General features: G+C 49.6%; 9 protein-coding genes across 9 annotated transcripts; 2 read left to right on the top strand and 7 right to left on the bottom strand.

Annotated features, from left to right (window-relative positions):
* Positions 1–272: 272 nt before the first annotated feature.
* On the top strand, positions 273–2,609 carry C7M61_002856 (uncharacterized protein; the record flags this gene model as incomplete). Its single annotated transcript, XM_024858216.1, has 1 exon — positions 273–2,609. One exon carries the CDS (start codon positions 273–275, stop codon positions 2,607–2,609), a length of 2,337 nt encoding a protein of 778 aa, XP_024713622.1.
* Positions 2,610–2,675: 66 nt separating this feature from the next.
* On the top strand, positions 2,676–3,185 carry C7M61_002855 (uncharacterized protein; the record flags this gene model as incomplete). The annotated part of the gene is made up of 1 exon (XM_024858215.1): positions 2,676–3,185. One exon carries the CDS (start codon positions 2,676–2,678, stop codon positions 3,183–3,185), a length of 510 nt encoding a protein of 169 aa, XP_024713621.1.
* A 40-nt stretch (positions 3,186–3,225) lies between these two features.
* On the bottom strand, positions 3,226–4,428 carry C7M61_002854 (uncharacterized protein; the record flags this gene model as incomplete). Its single annotated transcript, XM_024858214.1, has 1 exon — positions 3,226–4,428. One exon carries the CDS (start codon positions 4,426–4,428, stop codon positions 3,226–3,228), a length of 1,203 nt encoding a protein of 400 aa, XP_024713620.1.
* A 317-nt stretch (positions 4,429–4,745) lies between these two features.
* Positions 4,746–6,095, bottom strand: SAH1 (adenosylhomocysteinase; the record flags this gene model as incomplete). The annotated part of the gene is made up of 1 exon (XM_024858213.1): positions 4,746–6,095. One exon carries the CDS (start codon positions 6,093–6,095, stop codon positions 4,746–4,748), a length of 1,350 nt encoding a protein of 449 aa, XP_024713619.1.
* Positions 6,096–7,301: 1,206 nt separating this feature from the next.
* Positions 7,302–9,821, bottom strand: C7M61_002852 (uncharacterized protein; the record flags this gene model as incomplete). Its single annotated transcript, XM_024858212.1, has 1 exon — positions 7,302–9,821. One exon carries the CDS (start codon positions 9,819–9,821, stop codon positions 7,302–7,304), a length of 2,520 nt encoding a protein of 839 aa, XP_024713618.1.
* Positions 9,822–11,097: 1,276 nt separating this feature from the next.
* On the bottom strand, positions 11,098–12,348 carry C7M61_002851 (uncharacterized protein; the record flags this gene model as incomplete). Its single annotated transcript, XM_024858211.1, has 1 exon — positions 11,098–12,348. The coding sequence occupies one exon, from the start codon at positions 12,346–12,348 to the stop codon at positions 11,098–11,100; it is 1,251 nt and encodes a 416-aa protein (XP_024713617.1).
* Positions 12,349–13,035: 687 nt separating this feature from the next.
* C7M61_002850 (uncharacterized protein) lies at positions 13,036–13,803 on the bottom strand (the record flags this gene model as incomplete). The annotated part of the gene is made up of 1 exon (XM_024858210.1): positions 13,036–13,803. The coding sequence occupies one exon, from the start codon at positions 13,801–13,803 to the stop codon at positions 13,036–13,038; it is 768 nt and encodes a 255-aa protein (XP_024713616.1).
* Positions 13,804–14,198: 395 nt separating this feature from the next.
* GLN3 (nitrogen-responsive transcriptional regulator) lies at positions 14,199–16,211 on the bottom strand (the record flags this gene model as incomplete). The annotated part of the gene is made up of 1 exon (XM_024858209.1): positions 14,199–16,211. One exon carries the CDS (start codon positions 16,209–16,211, stop codon positions 14,199–14,201), a length of 2,013 nt encoding a protein of 670 aa, XP_024713615.1.
* An 850-nt stretch (positions 16,212–17,061) lies between these two features.
* C7M61_002848 (uncharacterized protein) lies at positions 17,062–18,222 on the bottom strand (the record flags this gene model as incomplete). The annotated part of the gene is made up of 1 exon (XM_024858208.1): positions 17,062–18,222. The coding sequence occupies one exon, from the start codon at positions 18,220–18,222 to the stop codon at positions 17,062–17,064; it is 1,161 nt and encodes a 386-aa protein (XP_024713614.1).
* Between the last annotated feature and the right edge of the window lie 251 nt (positions 18,223–18,473).

Raw genomic sequence — 18,473 nt, 5'->3', positions numbered from 1 at the left:
CCCATAACAAGCACACTAAATACACTTCGCAGTCGACTGAGTTGCACCCAAACCGAATAGACACTTACCCATTTGGTAACACTTTTCAACCACAACCAGCAGAAACAAAAAAAAGTCACTAAATTTCCCACCTCCAATTTATCAAATCACAATTTTACAAAAACCTTCCTCCACTTCTCCAAATCACACTTCTCCAATCCTCCAATCCACTATCCCGCGATACACCCACTCCACCTACTTCGCACTAAAAACCTCACATCAACTACACCTCCATGAGCGATCCTTTCAGCAAAATCCTGTGGATGCTCGAGCTGGCTCGGGACCTCACGATCGAGGCGGCCATGCTGGCGCTGAGCAGGCTTTCCGAAACCCCCACGGCGAAAAGACCCCAGGAAATCGTCAAACTCTTGAATTCCAGAACCGACCGGGACGTGCTCAATGGCATGAAATGCGTGATGGCGTTGGTGGGAAGGGGCGAGGACGGACAGCCGTTTTTTGCTGACGTGGTCAAAAACGTCACGCTGCCGCTGGCCCGTGTCCGGGCGTTGGTGTTGATCTATCTTCTGAAGTACGGAGAGAGCGAGCCCGATACGGCGCTTTTGCTGATCAATTCGATCCAGAAACTGCTTAGCGACAAGCTGGCGACGGCCCGTGCGGCGCTGATCAGGGCGTTGGCGGGCATCAGGATCCTGGAGATTGGCTCCTTGATCTTGCTCTGTATCAAGAGAACCGTCAACGACCAGCTGCCCCATGTGAGGGCGGCTTCTGCATTGGCCATTGGGCGTGCCTTCCACATTGACGGAATCAACAGATCGCAGTTGGCGCTGTTTTTGGCAGGGCTCGTGGGCGACTCGTCCGTGGCAGTGGTGAGTCTGGCGTTGAAAGTGCACGTCAAGCTTCTTCCGCTGCTTTCGGCGACATCTCCAAAGAAAGCATGGGCTCCCATTCACGCCAATTTCCGCCGTATTTGCCGCCTTTTGCCCCAGATGGACGAGTGGGCGCAGATCAGCGCTATAGACTTGTTCACAGAGTACGCACGGAAGTTCTTGCCCAGACCAGAGCTCACCTTTCAGGACGGGCTGACCATGCCACTTCCTGAATTCGACGCTTTTGCTTCGCTACCCTCATACACCGTGTCTTTTGATGCTGATCTTCAGCTTTTCGTGGACTCCCTACGCAAACTCGTCTACTCCTACTCAGAGGCCGTCATCTTGTCTGTGGCCAGGGCCCTCATTTTGATCGCCACTCCAGAACACTTGGTGGAATTTGATCTCCCGAGAATACTCACAAAACTCGCCACTACGCCCGTTTCCGGCTCCAGCGCTAGATCGTATGCGTTGCATGTGGTGGCTCATATTGCCCAAACCGCTCCAGCCGTTTTTGAAAAGTATTACAGAAAGTTTTACGTTTTTCCCACCGACGACGACACGGTGGCTTCCCTCAAATTGCACGCCCTTCCCCTTCTTGCGACTCAAACTACCGCCAAAGAGATCATCAAGGAGCTTCAATATAGCGCCCTCAATTCAGCATTCAGACCCCATGTCGCCCACGAAGCAGTGCGTGCTTTAGGCAGATGCTCTCGCGCTTCTAAAGAGTGGACAAATCACATTTTGCGCTGGTGCTCCTTGCAAATCAGCAATGTTGGTGCTACTCCAATTGTCAGTGATCTTCTCACGGTGATCCGCCACCTTCTCCAGCTCAAACAGAGCCAGGCAGGCTCGGACCGCTCCGAAATAGAGAGCGTGGTTCGTACCATCTACAAACTCGGGAAGCTCCTCAATGACAATACTGTGAGTTTCGATCCGGACGCAAAAGCTACAATTATTTGGCTCGTTGGTGAGTTTACCGAGGCAGCAGACAACCTTATTGGACCGGACTTGCTCCGAAGAGCTCTCAAGACTTTCTCCAACGAACCTGAAAATGTTCGTTACCAGCTTTTGATTTTGGCTGCCAAATCGTATCTGTACGAGCTACAAAAGAACGATTCTGAAACCTTGGCGGACACTCCCATCGGCAAAATGTACGCCCATGTTTCCCAATTGGCCCACTACGATGCCCTGTTTGATACCAGAGACCGTGTGAGAATGTTGGACCAGCTTTTGTTCAAACCAAAGAATTCCAAGCTTGCCACCTTGTTGCTCCAGGTCCCAAAGCCTGCTCCACTCGTTGCGGTGAGTTTTGACGAGGACACTCCAGCCATCCTTCGGGACTACTTATCTGTTGAAGGATGGGCCGATCCAGAGACTTTACCACCGAAATCGATTCGTAAAGAAACTGCGGTGGAAGTTGTTCCAACCAGTTTCGAGAACGGTGCATTCCAGGATAAGAAGACTGTTCCTACGTCCTCAAGCCGCCAGATCTCATCTGCTCTGATCAAGAACCTTGCCCCAGTTCAAGCCAAGCCATATAAATTGCAAAGTTTGGATGAGTTCTTTGGTAACGAGGAAACGGAATCTGAGTCCGAGGAAGAGAGCGAGGAGGAAGAGGAAAGCGACGAGGAGTCCGTCTCAGAATCAGGCCTTGACTCTGATTCAAACGAAAATGAAGATGACGAAGATGACGAAGATAGTGACGATTCGGCTAAAAGCGACGATAAGTTCTTGAACTAGTGGGTGCACGGGTGTACCCTCATCTAGCGAGTATGTTGGTGGATCAAGATTATCGCCATCCACACCATGTTATCTCAAGCATTTAAGAAGCAGATAGCCAATCAGATCAGGCATTACACAAGGTACTCAAAAAACAGCCAAATATACTTGCATGAGCTGCCTGGCAGAGTCATTGCGAACCTATCGCAGAACCCAGCAGCAACTGCGATTGGCTACTCTCCATCGACCGACATAAACCCCAACACCTTCCTGGTGAACAAAAAGTTTGTGGATTTGCTCAATTCTACAATCCATGAATCCATCCATAAAGACTTTACATTCATCATCGAAGCGGGTGCCAGTGCGCTGACTTTCATGCCCATCTACGATTTCCGTGAAGTGCCCAGATACGCACGTACACCTGAAGTCGACAGCATTTTTGGATATGTTTTGGTTGATGATGGCGGCAAGATCGTTCCACAAACGTTCGACCCTAATTCGATGTACAGAGTGTGCAATGGTGCTGGGTTGATCAAGTTGAGTGACTACTTGCACGAGCAGATGAAGACCATAACAGAAGCCGAGGGCAAGTCGTAAAAGGGTGTGCATTTTTTGGGGTAAATAATTTATAGACGAATCAAGCCAATTTCAAGGAGAATTCCTCGCAATCGCCATCGGACAACTTCACTGGAGTCTGGATGTACTTACCATGGCCATGTCTACCTGCTGTATCGAAACACCACTTGAAGTTTCCACCAAAACCAACAGTCTTGGACTCCTTGTCGAATTGGAATTGGAACTTGGATCTGGAGTTGGAACGGTTACAGGTCAAATCGCCCTTGTCGTCGAAACCGCAGACACCCTTGGAGCTCAACAAGTTCTTGCCTCCAAACTGAGAATCAGCGATTCTAAAGGTTGCACAAGTTCCATATTCGTAGTGTTGACCGTTGCTTATAAGACAGCCTGCGTGGTCACTCAAACGAAGGTAGCCCCTTCTGCCGCTGGGGTCCTTTGGAGGCTGGCCAGGTGGTGGAGAGAACTTACCCTTTGGCAAAAACTTGATACCAGTTTCTGGGCAACTAGACCTGGTGAGTGCATCAATTGGGATAAACTCCTCCAGCAAAAGAGAACCCTTGAGGTGGTGGAAGTACCAGATCTCCTGAAGAGCGTTGTACTTGTTGCACTTGAAGTAGACGGTCTTGTCGCTGAATTGGGAGTTCAAGGCGTCTGCAATCTGCTGTTTTGTATAGGTGGCGTCCAAGGAAGGGTGAATGCCTGCTTGGGCCAAAAAATCAAACGTGGGGTACTTTTCGTAGAGACCGACGGAAATCTTGAAGAAATCGTAGACGTTCTCGTCGTTTTGATAGTCGCTGTAACACTTGGGTCTGATGGTCTTAATGCACGTGGCGTGCTTGTTGAACTCGTGGATCCACAACGACTCATCGTCACCATTGAAGTTCTTCCAGACCTTCTCCATCTTGTTATACAACTCCTGGTCGTCGAACTTTGTGAGAATACGCTTAATCTCGCCTTTAGAGAGCTCGAGACTGTTATCACAGAACTGCTCATACGTTCCGTCACAATTGTCTGGCCACAAGCCGTGTAACGTAAACGTGTCATTATCACCAATGGGAGGATAGTAATCCCAAAATTGTGTCTGGAGCATAACGCCACCGGGACTTTCGAAACAACATTCGTTATTTATAGGCGTTGAATTGGTGCAAGAAGCTGGAAGACCCTTCGGGCATGAACCGAACGTGTTCTCTAGTGGCAGCTGGGCCTTAGAGAAAGTGAAGGGAAAGGCGCTGGTAATGGATAAAAGTGAAAGTAATAATAGCATGAGTTGGTGGGAAAAAGTGGGAATCTCAGGTTCTTATATGTGCTGATAAGGGCACGTGATGTGGGTCACGTTTTGATAAACCGCGTACCCATGTGGAGCCGCCAGATTGACGTGGTGGAACTACAATGCGCTTGTAAATTATGTACATTCCGTTGAGGATATAGCTGTATAAGTGTAACCATAGTTTTTAAAACCCACTTGAGAACCCGTCGTTGCCAAAAATAGAAAAAAAGTCATTAAATGCAGTTGATGCAGTAATACAGAAAAGAAGTCAAACTCAAAACCAAGGGCCGTCAAGTAGAGACACTTCTAATCGCTTAGTATCTGTAGATGTCAGCCTTGAATGGGCCCTCCTTTGGAATACCCAAGTAGTCGGCCTGCTTGTCGCTCAAGACAGACAACTTGGCACCCAAGTGGGACAAGTGGCACTTGGCCACCTCCTCGTCCAAGATCTTTGGCAACAAGTGCACACCAACCTCGAAAGGACCAGACTTGGAGAACTCAGGGAACTTAGATCTGAACTCGTCGTTCTTGGCGTTGAAAAGAGCAATCTGGGCCAAGACCTGGTTGGAGAAAGAACAGGACATGACGAAAGAAGAGTGGCCAGTGGCACAGCCCAAGTTGACCAATCTACCCTCAGCCAAAAGAATGACGTGACGGCCGTTCTTCATCAAGTATCTGTCGACCTGAGGCTTGATGTTGACGACGGACTCGGCGTTGGCCTTCAACCAGGCAACGTCGATCTCAATGTCAAAGTGACCAATGTTACAGACAATGGCGTCCTCTGGCATGACGGAGAAGTGCTCACCGGTGATGATGTCACGGCAACCAGTGGTGGTGACGAAGATCTGGCCAATGCTGGCAACCTCCTCCATTGGGGCAACCTGGTAACCAGAGACAGCAGCCTGCAAGGCGTTGATAGGGTCAATCTCGGTGACAATGACACGAGCACCCATGCCTCTCAAGGCCATGGCACAACCCTTACCGACGTCACCGAAACCAGCAACAACGGCAACCTTACCGGCGATCATAACGTCGGTGGCTCTCTTGATACCGTCAATGATGGACTCTCTGCAGCCGAACAAGTTGTCGAACTTGGACTTGGTGACGGAGTCGTTGACGTTGATGGCTGGCACCTTCAACTTGCCGTCCTTCAAGGCCTTGTACAAGTGGTGGACACCGGTGGTGGTCTCCTCGGACAAACCGAAACAGTCCTCCAACATCTCAGGGTACTTCTCGTGGACCAAGGTGGTCAAGTCTCCACCGTCGTCCAAGATCAAGTTCAACTTCTTGCCGTCCTTGAAAGCGAACAACTGCTGCTCGATACACCACTGGTACTCCTCCTCGGTCTCACCCTTCCAGGCAAACACTGGGACACCAGCAGCGGCAATGGCAGCAGCGGCGTGGTCCTGGGTGGAGAAGATGTTACAAGAAGACCAGGTAACCTCGGCACCAAGAGCAACCAAAGTCTCGATCAAGACAGCGGTCTGGATGGTCATGTGAAGACAACCAGCGATTCTGGCGCCCTTCAATGGCTGGGAAGGACCGTACTTCTTACGGATGTCCATCAAACCGGGCATTTCGTTCTCGGACAACTCGATGTCCTTTCTGCCGAAGGCAGCGAGGGAGATGTCGGCGACTTTGTAGTTGGTGGCTGGGGCAGACATTGTTGGAACTTTGTAGTAAAGGTGGTCTTTTTTTGGTGGGATCGCGACGCCTTATATACTTTGGGTGCAAAATTTTCGTCCTGCAGGAAGGCACCCCGATCTAAACGACGCCCATCGGGGCACCCTGGTACCCGTGGGTCAGGGTTTTTCAATTATTGAAGAGTTTTTTAAAAAAAGAAACTATTGAGATTCTGGCAAGACCAATTGCAGGTAAAAACCTCCAAAAGTGACCGAAATCACATGGACAACGGCAGGGTTCAGCTGCATGAGAACGGTGCCACGGGCACACCCGTACACCATTTTGCAGCCGGTCCATCCCAATCTAGGCCGAATTGTACAAAGACGTGTTTTAGGGTGATTGGGGCAGGTAAATTCCAGAATGGTGTCTTTTTCAGAATTGGCAAATCTACATCATTTCGTCGTTGTTGCCTTACTACAAATCTCGTAATTGACCAGGGCATCGCATCCCCTAAACGCTACTGCGCCATGGGCTATATGCTGGGGGTGTTGTTCCGGATTTGTGTATATTCCAGAAATTGGTCGTTCTTGGCTCCTTTTGTCTGGGTTGAGGTCAATTGGTGAATTTGCTGTGATTTTGAGCTTTTAAGGTTATTTGAGGTTGAGTTTGATCTCATGCAATTGAGGGTCTTATACGCTTAAACGACCGTACATAGAAGAGCTGAAAATGTGTGGTAGTGGAGAAGATCAAGTTTGCAGTATATTTCGAGTTAATTCTATTGATATTGAAGAAAGTAAATGAAACAGGAGATTGAGATATTTTTTAGTTGGAAAGTAGTGAATGTGTAGGCAGAACAATGTCTGCTTCTTATATGTCTTGAAGAGGACTGTCGGAAACCCTGCAAAGACGAATATCATTTTCCACTTACTTACATTGATTTGAATGGAAGTGGGTAGTTGAGGGAATTGGGTTTTTATTAATGGAGAAGAAGTGACTCATCATTGGTATATCTGCGTTGTATATGTCTTGAAGATGACAAGAGGAAACCCTGTAAAGACAATAATATCAAATTTGTAGGGACCCTCCAGTCAATTCAATTTTCGAATTCAACAAACCCAAAAACCCTTGAAATGCTTCAGTTAATCGGCATCTCAAACCACATTATCACTACCTGCCTTTGATCATTACTCTATTGTGAACTAAATGTACATTTTAAATAGGCCCTCGTCACCAGAAAACCGCCCATACTAGAACCGCCCGGCGCCGTAGTCGTCCAAAACCTGGTTCCTGGGAATACTACTAAAAGAGTCAAAATACGACTCGGGGCCTTCGAAAAAGGTGCCCATGACGTCCGTCAAATTCGACTGGAAATCAAAATGTGGGAAGAAGTTCTCTGGCGGCATTTCGTCCGGAGGCAGCGGGAACCTATCATCATTAATCCCAATGCCCAGGAGATTTTCTGGTTCTCCAATAAATACAATTTCACTGTTGAGCGGGTTGAAGAGCGAGCTGCTCAAACCGTCTTTTTCTTCACTTTGGCCGAGCTTAATAAGATCGGCAACGGTCCTCCAGTACACCTCAAAAAGCGAAAGATCCACGTTGTAGATGGGCGTCTGGAGCACACGAATGAGGTCGATGACCTGGTCATTGGAAAACTGCAATTTCGGCACCACAAGCTCGGAGTTCCTGTTGAAATGGCGTTTATAGAAACCTTCACTGGCTAGAACTCTGATGATGTACGTGAAGGTGGTGCCGATTCGCCATGCATAGCAGTATCTGTGGTTGATCTTGTGAATCCCCAAAAGACACACTTTGCAGCATCGGGAGAGGGACCGCATGAGCACCTTGAGATGCGGAAGATAGTATTCTGTTTTCGGTGTCTCCACGATCTGGTAGCCGAGTCGGGAAATAATGGCAGCAAAGAAACCCACGGATTTGTGCAAAATGTACTCTAGGTTAGGATTCATGACAAACTGGTAGGCGTAGCGGAAGTACGGATGTGGTTTTTCGAGGAGAGTGGCCGCAAAGGGGATGTTCTCTTCCGCCAAAATCACAAACATCTTCTTGAGGTAGAAGAAGGACAAGTGGGTGGATTTCTGGTTCTCATAAAGGAGGAACAACCGGAAGTAGCACAGCACAATGAAGATCTGGATGGGGATGTAGTACTGGAGCTGCAACAGGTGTGCTAGCGACTTGGGGTCTGTTTTGTAGAAGGAATCGTGGAAATCACGCAATGTTCCGTAGTGTTCGTGAAGACACACTTCGAGCTGGTTCAAGTTGGTGATGAATTCGGCGATGGAGCTTTCCTGGTTGATGAATAGAATTTTCTTGAGGCACTCCTTGATTAGCGGCATGATTTTGTCCAACGGACGAATGGAGGCCTCGACTATGGAGTCCTGAGGACCGTTGGAGTTTGACGAATCAAGAAACGGGAACTTCGTATCGCTGAAAAACGCCAGCGACGTGAACGGCGTGCCGAACTTCACCGAATTGAGGTAGTCCTTGTGGGTGACGAACATCCATATTTTTCTTCGGACGTTGTTGAGCCTGGCGTTGTTCAACGTATCCATCATTTTGTCTGGTTCCCTATTAAGACCAATCAGATACGCCAATTGTAGAAGCACGCCGTTGTTCACCTGGTGCAGATCACGGCCTGGTCCGTCAGGGTCCTCTGGAGCGGCTTCCATGTAAATTCTCATGTAGACCACCAACTGCACCACACCGAGAGAAGCTCTGTTGGAGACCTGGTACTGGTTGAGACAAAAACGGGAGAAATCCACAAACTCAATACCGATCGGGCACAGAAGCAAATGGCCCTCCTGGTCGTCGCTTCTTTTCAGCACATCGGTGTTTTCCAGCACCTCGTTGGATATAAGCGCTAAGTAGCTCATTCTTAGCACCAAGCACAAAATACCAATAGTAGTAAGGTCAATTCGGCCCTCCACGTTGACCGACGAAACCGGCTCGTCGTGGTACGAAAGAGGCCCCAAAATACGCTCGATGTTCGATCTGAAGTGCACCTCATCTAGAAAAGGGAAGAACGGGTAGATGAAGTGAAAGAATCGGTCGATGTGCGTCCACACCACACGTTTTGACGGGAGAATCGCCATAAGCCGTTCTTCGTGAGAAGCGTCCGTTTTGTCCTTGAAGATGTCTTTGAAGGTCAACCCCAAGGGGATGTTTTGCAGCCGTAGTTTGGCGTTGGCGGGATCGAACCGTTGTTCTGAATGTTGCCTTATCTTGTCCAAAACCTGCAACGGAGCGTTGTCCCGGACCACCGTTTTCGTATAAACGCTGGGCACTTTCACCCTCTTGGTGGGCTTGATATCCAAGATGAAGTTCCACACGTCCGCTAGCGCCGGGTCGACCCGGACAATGGAGTGCCACAGAAACGGGCCGTGGTTCATTTCCTCTTTTGTGACGGGATCGTAGCTCATGGACGAGTAGTCCAGAAAGAAGGAGATTTTCTCCAGCGGACCGTTCAACGGATTCACACCCACCACCGAGGCGTAGTCGGCAAAATTCGAGAGAAATCGTGCCGCATTGACCGGCGCTAAATAGACAGTCTGTTCTTGTTGAATCTGCGGAGGCGGCAGCTCGGCCTTGATGGGTTTTTCATCCTCTGAAAAGTCGTCGTTGTAGGAACACAAATGGGCCGTTCTGTGTTTTACACACGAGTTGCACGGGATGTTTCTGTCGCAGCGGACCTTTCGGGCCTTGCATATGTTGCAGACGATGGTGGTTCTGCGGCGTTTCCGGGGCTCCATGGTAAGGTGTTTCTGGTTGTTGATCCCCACACTGAGCTCATCGTGCACGATTTAGTCACCAGTCACGTGGGACGCCATTCGACGGAGGCAGGCGGAAAGGAATAAAGGGACGGGGGTTTTGGAGGCGGTGGAGAGGTTTTGGGCGAGTTGATTTTTTTAAGGGGGTTTTGGCGTTCGGAGATTTTTGTTGAAGTCCGAGTAACTCCGTAAACGGCGAGGTTGCAGCGTTCGCGGGACACTATAGGAAAATGTGTCTGAGGGAAGGCGACTTTGGATTTTGTGTTTTGGAAGTTTCTTTAAAGGTGCTTTTCAGATCTGTTGGGGTTTGTGTTGGCGATCGTTGATGGTGTTGGAGGGGTGCCCGCATATGCCATGTACGGGGTGGGGAGTTGCATCGATGCAGTGAGGGGTGGTTACGAGTGAAGGGTTGATTTGGAGGGGAGGGTTGGTGGAGGGGGAGGGGGGTTTTTGAAGGAATGAGTTGATTTTGATTTGGGTGGAATTGGTTGGGCTTATGGAGGGTTGAAGGAGAGGAGTACTGTGAGGGTCGTTGGGAAGACCTAGGTGTCTGGGTAGTTTGCAGGTCTCAGAAGGGCGGTTCTAGTAGGGCGAGTTAGAAGATTTCTGAAATCATTTGAAAGGTTCGTGGTACAACAAGCAATATCATGGTTTGGTCAGAAGCAAATTAGCATTGGTATGAGGATGGCCTGGTAGGTTTCAGCGATTCTGGGCATCTATGTTTCGCTGTTTCCGGGGGGGGGCCACATGATTACACTCATAATACTCTAATGTAATTAGCCTCGTGACTTTGAAACCTTATTTGAAGCTTCTCTGGTGTCAAATGTGTCAAAGCCGATTGGCTATGCGTTCTGTGGTGTGGAGCTGGCCCTTTTTCTTTGTACTTCCAAAAAACCTCATTATTACTACTAAGAAAAAAACGACTTGGAAATCCATCCGATTTTCAACATATATTTCTTGTGTGTTTATCAAGTGAGTGTTTGTCATGCTGCACGATAAGTAGACAATCTGGCGCAGTGCAGGCGGTGCGTCGTCCTGCTTTATCGAGATCGACCTCGCGTGCCATGCCACATTTGCACCCATTTTGACGTATTCCGAAAAAAACGGAAAATCCATTAATTTCAAAAGCCATGGCCTTGTTGTGTCATTTACTGACCCGCTCTGGGACCCTCAGCCACTGCCGCCACGCCTCCTGCAACTGCCTACATCCTTTTCAAATTTTAATATATTCATATAAAGTAATGAGATCCTTAACGGACTACGCCAGGGCGGCAAGAATCGAGTAAAGATCCCGCACCTCCAGCACAAGCAAACTGTGGAGCCGCTGCGTCGCCTCGAGATTGATCGCATAGTGCTCGTAGTGGCTCTCGACAGCAGCACTGTAGAATGCAAAGTCGTAAGTGCCCTTGGGCTCAGGACACTCGTAATTGAGCTTCTTGGAAAAATACCTCTGGTGCTCGTTGAAGCAATGGTAGAAGGCCTCCATCTGGGTGTGGACGTCCCGAAGAAGCAGAAGCCTCCGACATGTCTGGTTGTATAGGGTGGTCACATCCAGGTCTAACGACAGGAGAAGACTGCCCATGTGGTGAAGCTGCTTCAACTGCTTCTCTAGCTTCCTTGTGGAATTGTCATCCAAGGAGTGACCGACGCTGATTCTCAGAATCACCTTCTTCCGAAAAGCAGCATGTCGATGCGCTAGTGCCAGAAGCTCCGCATGAATCTGAGTAATCTGATTCCTCAAAAACATGTGCTTTCCACCCACAACGACAAGCTTTTCCTTGTGGGTTTTCTGGCATTCGTCAAGATACTTCAACGTATCCTTCAACAAGGATCCGGCCAGGGAGGCCACCAGACCGCCCATTTCGATCAGCTGTTTCCGGCGATTCAAGAACTTCAGCATTCTGTGGAAATTGGCACAAAGATCGTCATCGGACTGGCCGAAGGTTTCGGCAAACGAGCCCACAGTCAGACGAACAGAGTCCCATTTTGAAGAGGACGAGGTGAGTTCGGATTCGAGAAAAGCGTCGAGAATTTCGAAATATGGGGGCTTTTCAGGGCCCTGGGCTGCTAGAGCCTTGATTTCCTTCCAGCATCCTTCGAAGTTGGAGCCGATGGTTTCGACCTTTTCGGCGTGGACATCCAAAACCTGTTCTGGAGATACGTTTTCCAATTCCGGGTGGCCTTTATGCTTTGATTTGCGCTCTGAAACGTGATTATTGCCTGCTGGGGAAAAACAGGCTTTGGTGGTTTGTCCAGAATACCCAAAAGCCCTGGCCTTGAGCTTTTCCTTGAGAATCCGGGTTTCCTTCTTGGGGTGGGTGAATACCCGCTTGAGGTGGTACTTGAGGCCGTGCTTGACGGACGATTTTTCGATTTTAGAGTGGTTTCTGAGATGGGCAGCCTTTGCAAGTTTGGAACGTGCGTTTCTGATGGCTGCCGAGATGTCTCTGAAGCTGAACTGGGGGAAGAAGGCAGCTTCGCTTTGTCTGTGTACGTTTGTAAAGTGCATTGGGGAAGTGTTCAGACGGATAAAATGTGGTGGTGGGAAATTTGGAGTTGGGGATTTTGGGCGGGTTTATATAGACAGTTGGGTGTTGGAGTTTCCTCGTTGTGTTTGTGGTAGGAAGTGGTCATTCATGCTGAGTGGTCACCACTGGCACAAAAGGGAAGGTCGAGGTTAGTGGTGACACAGAGGGGGTATTTAAACTGTGATTACTTTAATTGTGGTGTTGGTGGATTATTTATAGTTATAGTGCTTTTAGCGGAAAGAGATAGGTGAGGAGTATTAGATAAAGCACTCCTGGGTCCCGAAACCCCCTAGAAAGGGTATCCCGTGTACTTTGGCGAGATAATATTGGTTAATTGGCTTTTTATTGAAATTGGGCAATTCTAACCAACCGAGTAGTTTGTTGGTTGATCCTAAAAAATGAAAGGGTGAATTGACTATCTACCTCTAAAACGAGCAAGGTGATTCCATGTAGCCAGGACTGTTCATCAAACATTAAACCATTTCTTGTATTCTATATATCCCACCAAGCCATCAACTTGCCTCCATGGCAGCTGGGGATGGCTGCTGGGGTTGTTTCGGCATTTGAAACGGACTGTGCGTCTCCCGGCGACTGCTCGTGCATCGGGGTATGCGCCCTAAACGCAGCCTCATCGACAGCCCCCGGAACTGTGCCCACACACATTGGGTTCATGCCGGCCATGCATTTGAATCACCGAAGTCAAAGCCCGAAGCAGCCCTCATGTTCACCGAGCTTCTGAAGTTTAGCACCGCTCGACCCAACCACGTATACGTCTTTGATGGTCGTTTTGGAGGTTGTAGTCTAAAGGCGCGAGGCATGAATGCTGTACTTCTGGGCTTACTGGCCTTGTTGGATGTGGATGTTCTGGACTCTTGCTTCAAACTCCCATAAGAACCTTCACTTTTGTGGGACAGAAGACGTCTGAAGGAAAGGTTTCTCCATATAAGGCTCCGTGTGTTGGTGCTTTCACCCGAAGGATGCAGAACGTTGGAAACTGGCTCTTCTGAGGATTCAGTCAATTCAGCAGTGGTTTCCATGGATGGGATCTTGAAGGAAACCTTTGATACTGAACAGGATTGTAAGTCAATGGAGGGCTTTTGGTTCAAATTTGGGTATTCCTTCTTCAACAAACCAGCTGTTAGGGAACTGCAAGACCGTTTACAGAACGTCCCCAATTTCGTCACACGTTTTTTTGGAACAATTCCCATGAAAAGAAGTTCACTTTCTTCTTCCGAAAGATCTTCCAAATTTTCATTTTCCTCTTCAAAAACCTCCTCGCTTTTGGTGCTTCCTTCAGCTCTGATGAACGGAAGACTGGCCCATTTGGAGGTGCTCAGCTGGAAAAGCTCAAACTCTTCTGATTCTTCTGATTCTGTTGAAAACGAAATGGGATTTGGTTCAAGATACTTGGATCGTGACGGTGAAAACAAGAACATGGTGAAGAAAGGTGTGGTATTTGCAGTTATTCAATGGCTGCGAAAAATGGACTACTCATGAAAGAGTTCCACAAATCACCAGTATACGAAATAACGTGGTAATAGAATTATATAGCTGTTTTCCTTTTCGAAAGTGTGTCATTCAATTCGAGAAATTACATATTGAAAGGAATGGAGAAAGAGAGTAAAACCTGTAGAAAGATAACTCTAAGCAAGTCATGGTTATGACTATAACTACCATAAAACTCACCCTCTGGATGTCAATTATCTCACCAATGCTTCTCTCTATTTTCATCTCTATACATTTGGGCTTCCAGAGCCCTTAATCTTACATTTCTCCAAACTTCACCACCCTACACCTCCTCATATGACTCGTTAATTCGCCAGTGGCGCGGCTATATATCAAACTTGAGCCAGTCCAAGTCGCCGTACGGCTGGTTGCCCTTTTGTATGTTACTGTTGCTGTCGTTGGCGCCCTTGAGCCCGTGTGTAAGCGACGAGCGTGTCGGTGTCGGCTTGATCTCGTACTTTCCGCCGACATTCACCATGTCTGTGTCCATCGGCACGATATTGTCGTCGTCCAACGGCGTCATCTTGTCGTCCTCGTCGGCGTGGAGCGAGGTGTACGTTCGGAAGAAGTCGTCGTCCGCCATGGTGTCGCCGGTTTTGTCCGGTGAGTTCAACGTGGTGGGGTTTTCCGGGTTGAAGTTGAACGGCGTCACGTCCGAAGGCACAATGAACAGCTGCCGGGACGGGAGATGCGTGTGGTACGACGAAGGCAGCGGCGCTTCACTAGGAGCATTATTATTGTGGCCGCCGTTGGCGCTGTTGGTGGGATTTTCAAAGTAGGTGTTGGAAGAAAAGCCCATCACCGGCGTCGACACATTGTGGCGCATGGCGTTGGCAGCCAGAGGCACCAGCCCACTGAGACTGCTGAGGTTTGTGAAAGCCGTGTTTCCAGGCGTTGCGTTAGCAGGCGTTAATGGCTGTGTAGGCGTCACAGAATAGCCATTGGGCGTTCCAACATAGGACAGTTTTCGATGGAGGTTGGTGACGGAGGTTCTTCTGTTGAGCGAAGAGGCCTGGAAGCCACGTTTGGCGATGGGCGTGTTGCCGGTATTGTTGAGGGAGCTGCTCATCGAGAGCAGCAGGGGCACCCTTCTGTCGAAACCGTCCAGCATCTCGTTGATATTGATGTCTGACTTCTTCCGCTTGAACTGCAGGGTCGTCAGGTACGGCGACGACGGCTTGGAAAACTGCAGCTGGACGTTCAGCGAACTCACCAGATTCATATACAGCCCGGGCACGGAACCTGCCGCTGAGCCCGGAGCCGAACCCGACGGTTTCGGCAAAATCAAGACGTTTTTCGGTCTTTCGCTGGAAAACAGTGCATTGTACGACCCAGCTGGAGCAATGTACAGCAGCGATCTGTTGATGGGGATACCCTCGTCTCTGTACCTGGCAAACTCCAGCGTCAGCAGTGTCCTATTAGGGAAGGAGGAGCCGCCAGACACTGAGGAAGAGACGTTTCTGGCTGCGCTGGAGGCTCTTCTGGAACACCTCTTTTTAATCACGTCGGTTTTAAGCGACAAAGGACGCATAGTTCCGTGAAGCTTGAGGAACAAGCCGCAGGCGTTACAGAGCGTATTTCCCGAGGGATCCTTACGCCATAGCGGCGTTTTCATCGTGTGGCAGTTCTGGCACTCCGTGGGCTTATCCTTATTTTCGTCTTTGGCCTCGTCCTTCGGCGTTTCCTCCTTATCCTTTCTTTCCTTCATGAGGGACGAGGTCAAATTGGAAACAGGCCTGGATTCCTTCTTCTGTGATGCTGGCGGCGTGGGGACGCTCTCTTTGCTGGTTTTCATTTCACGAGGCGGACTCTGAGACGAGTACACTTGCACGTTGGTGACGCCCTCGGAGGGCTCCTTTTTGATGACGTGGCCTGCTTTGAACGTCAAAGCATCGGATGTCGTGCTGCCCGTGGTGCTGGAGCCCCTTCTTCCTCCGTTTTCTTGAAGATGTGCTGGAGAGCTATAGTCCATCAGCGACGGCGTGATCTCCGTGAGCGGCGGCGCCAGGCGGTTCTTAGCATCTCTCGAGTTCAGCCGGGCGTGACTGCCCCTGAAATCGTCCACTGAAAGCGGCAGCAAAAGGTCCAAAACTCGAGAGTCCACTGGTCCTTGACTTTGCGACCCCAGGTGTCCAGAAGCGCCGATGTTCCGTTCAACAGAACCCGGCAGACCCAGTCCTTGCATGCTCAGGCCGTCCTTTCGCCACTGGCGGTTCTCGACTCTCGGTTTAAGTGCTAGAAGCTTCTTGGCTTGACTAAATAGTTCCAAAATGGTCGGGCCCTGTTCCAACCCAGCCCGTGCACGGGCTTCGCTCGTCAGGCTCTGCGGGCTGTCCATGAAGCGGGGAAACGGGTAAGTTTATTGGATTTTTTAGGGGGTTGTTTTGGGGAAGGTGGAGGTGCTTTTTTTGGTGATGAAGACGGTGATGAGCGAAACCGCCGAAATAAAGCGGGATTGGGGAATAGACAAAAAAAGGGGGACTGTCTTTTGTTGGATTTTTCGTTTCCGTTACGTTTCCAGGGCCTGCTTGGCTGTCAGTAAGGTAAGGTGGTGATCTTCACTATGCTACTCACTTTTTTTTTTCTATGACACAATTTTATTTACCCTGGGCGTACTGCACACAAGCGCCAGAACTGCCATCACCCCCACGAACCTCCACTATGTACAAAGCGTATGCAAATGGTTCGGAAAAAAATAATAGCAAAAATGGTTTTGCCCTTGGAGGAACATGGCTAAGGAGGGTGCCACAACGGCGTCATGTGATTGTTCAGGTGGGCCCCGTGGCCAGGTGCGTGCACAGTTTGCAGCCATAGCATCCACTGTGGATCCTCGAGGATCCCGTTCCGATCTGGGGGTCCTTCAGTTTAGGCTTCATTTTTTGATGATGGATCGATAAAGCGTCCACTTTGGTTCACTGGTGGAGGAGAGTCAAACTGTGGCTCTCGGAGTCAGAGCACAGAATGTTATGAGCCCGATGAGCTGCGTCTTGACTTGCGATCCAGCGAGTTAGTGAATGGTTGGTTCCGATGTGACTATCACGATGCGGTCACACCGATGAGATGGTTCTAGATCGATCTCTTAGTGGTTATGGCAAGTGTCGCTGGCCATCCCATGGTAATACACGGACCACTCAATCCCGATCCAATACCTCAAAACGTCCAATTCTCAGAAAAGCCTTCTTGAACACCTAGGCGACTGCCTCCTCCTCACGTGGCTCGTCCTTGTGGTGGTTTCTTCTCCGCATACGGTCCCAGTACATGGTCGTGCTGTTGGACTCAGCGTGAAGTCTGTATTCAAAAGAAACGCCAACCACGCGCTCGGTGGAGCCCGTGGCAGTCGTCTCAACACAGTCAGAGCCCTGAAGAATAAGGTCACATTCACGAATCACACGCAAAATGGCATCACACATGATTCTTCTCGCCTGGAAAGGCTGCAAGGGCTTCTTGTCCTCGTCGTCGCCACGGCGACGGCCAAAATGTAAGTTGGAGTTCCACAAACTGACGATATCCTCGTCACGGCGGATGCTCAAGGCAAGTCCAGAGATATCGCTCAAAAGCTGCTCTTGAACATGCTTCAGGTACTGCTTGTCGGGAATAAGCGAGCCCGTCAACGTCCGGAGCACGAGTCTCTCCCAAATCATCGACGTTCTCTGTCTGACCCTGGCGCTCATTTCGGGGTCCTTGTCAGTATGGCCAGGATGAGAACGACGACCAAAACGGAAAACCCAGCGGCCTCCCTTGGCGTTTATCGGGTCTTCCCACACGGGGTTGATGCCTGTTTTGAAAATAAGAAGCTGTGTGCTGTGGTGCAACTCAAAAGCACGTTTGGTCTGGCTCAAACTGCCCCACAACTGCTCCACAGATGCTATCGTTTTGGTGGTTTCGTCCGGGTTGGCCACGTCACGGAACTCGATCTCGTTCGTCGTTTGGAGATACGAGTCCACGGCAGCTGAAGCCGACGACGTGTTGTCCTTATCGGCCTCGGTTTCCTCGGGCTTGACCTTCAGTCTCAGATGATGCCAGACCGTCCAGCAATAGGGTAAAACGTGGTGATCCTGGGGAACCTTGGCCACGGCTGCCTGTGCCTCCTTGACAGGGTCCCGTTTAGGCAAGTCGATGCTGGCTAAAGCCTCTTCCTTGTGGTGTTCATGACGATTTCCGTTTCCGTGGTGTTCAGAGTTTTTCAGGTTGTTGTCTCTGCCCCTGCGATACAGCAGCCGGTGGCCTCTGTTTTCGTTTTGGCTGTGTCTGTGGGAGTTGCCCTGCGGGGCTGATTTCGTCTCTCCCGGCTTGTTCTGGTTCATGATCCTGTTGAACAAGGACTCGGCTCTTTTCAAGTTTTCCGACATGGCGGGTGTTTTTGGTATCGATGGAAGCGGGGAGATCAGGAGAAGAGAGTGACAGGAGAGGCCGGGTCAGCGGAAGACTTGGGGCGATGCACGGGGGAGGAAACTGGTGTGAAGCGTTTGGTGATGGTGTTTCTCAGATTTTTTCTCGGTCGTTCTCAGCCCAATTTTGGCGGGACGTATTTGGCAAAGTTGGGCCGGGCCGTTGGGGGTTTTTTTTGGTTTTTTTGAAAGAAGGTGATTTTTTGGTTTTT

The sequence above is a fragment of the Candidozyma pseudohaemuli genome (assembly GCF_003013735.1).
Source record: "Candidozyma pseudohaemuli strain B12108 chromosome Unknown scaffold00006, whole genome shotgun sequence".
Taxonomy (NCBI): Eukaryota; Fungi; Ascomycota; class Pichiomycetes; order Serinales; family Metschnikowiaceae; genus Candidozyma; species Candidozyma pseudohaemuli.
Note: the sequence above shows the minus strand (reverse complement) of the source record. Positions and strands in the feature narration are given on the sequence as shown.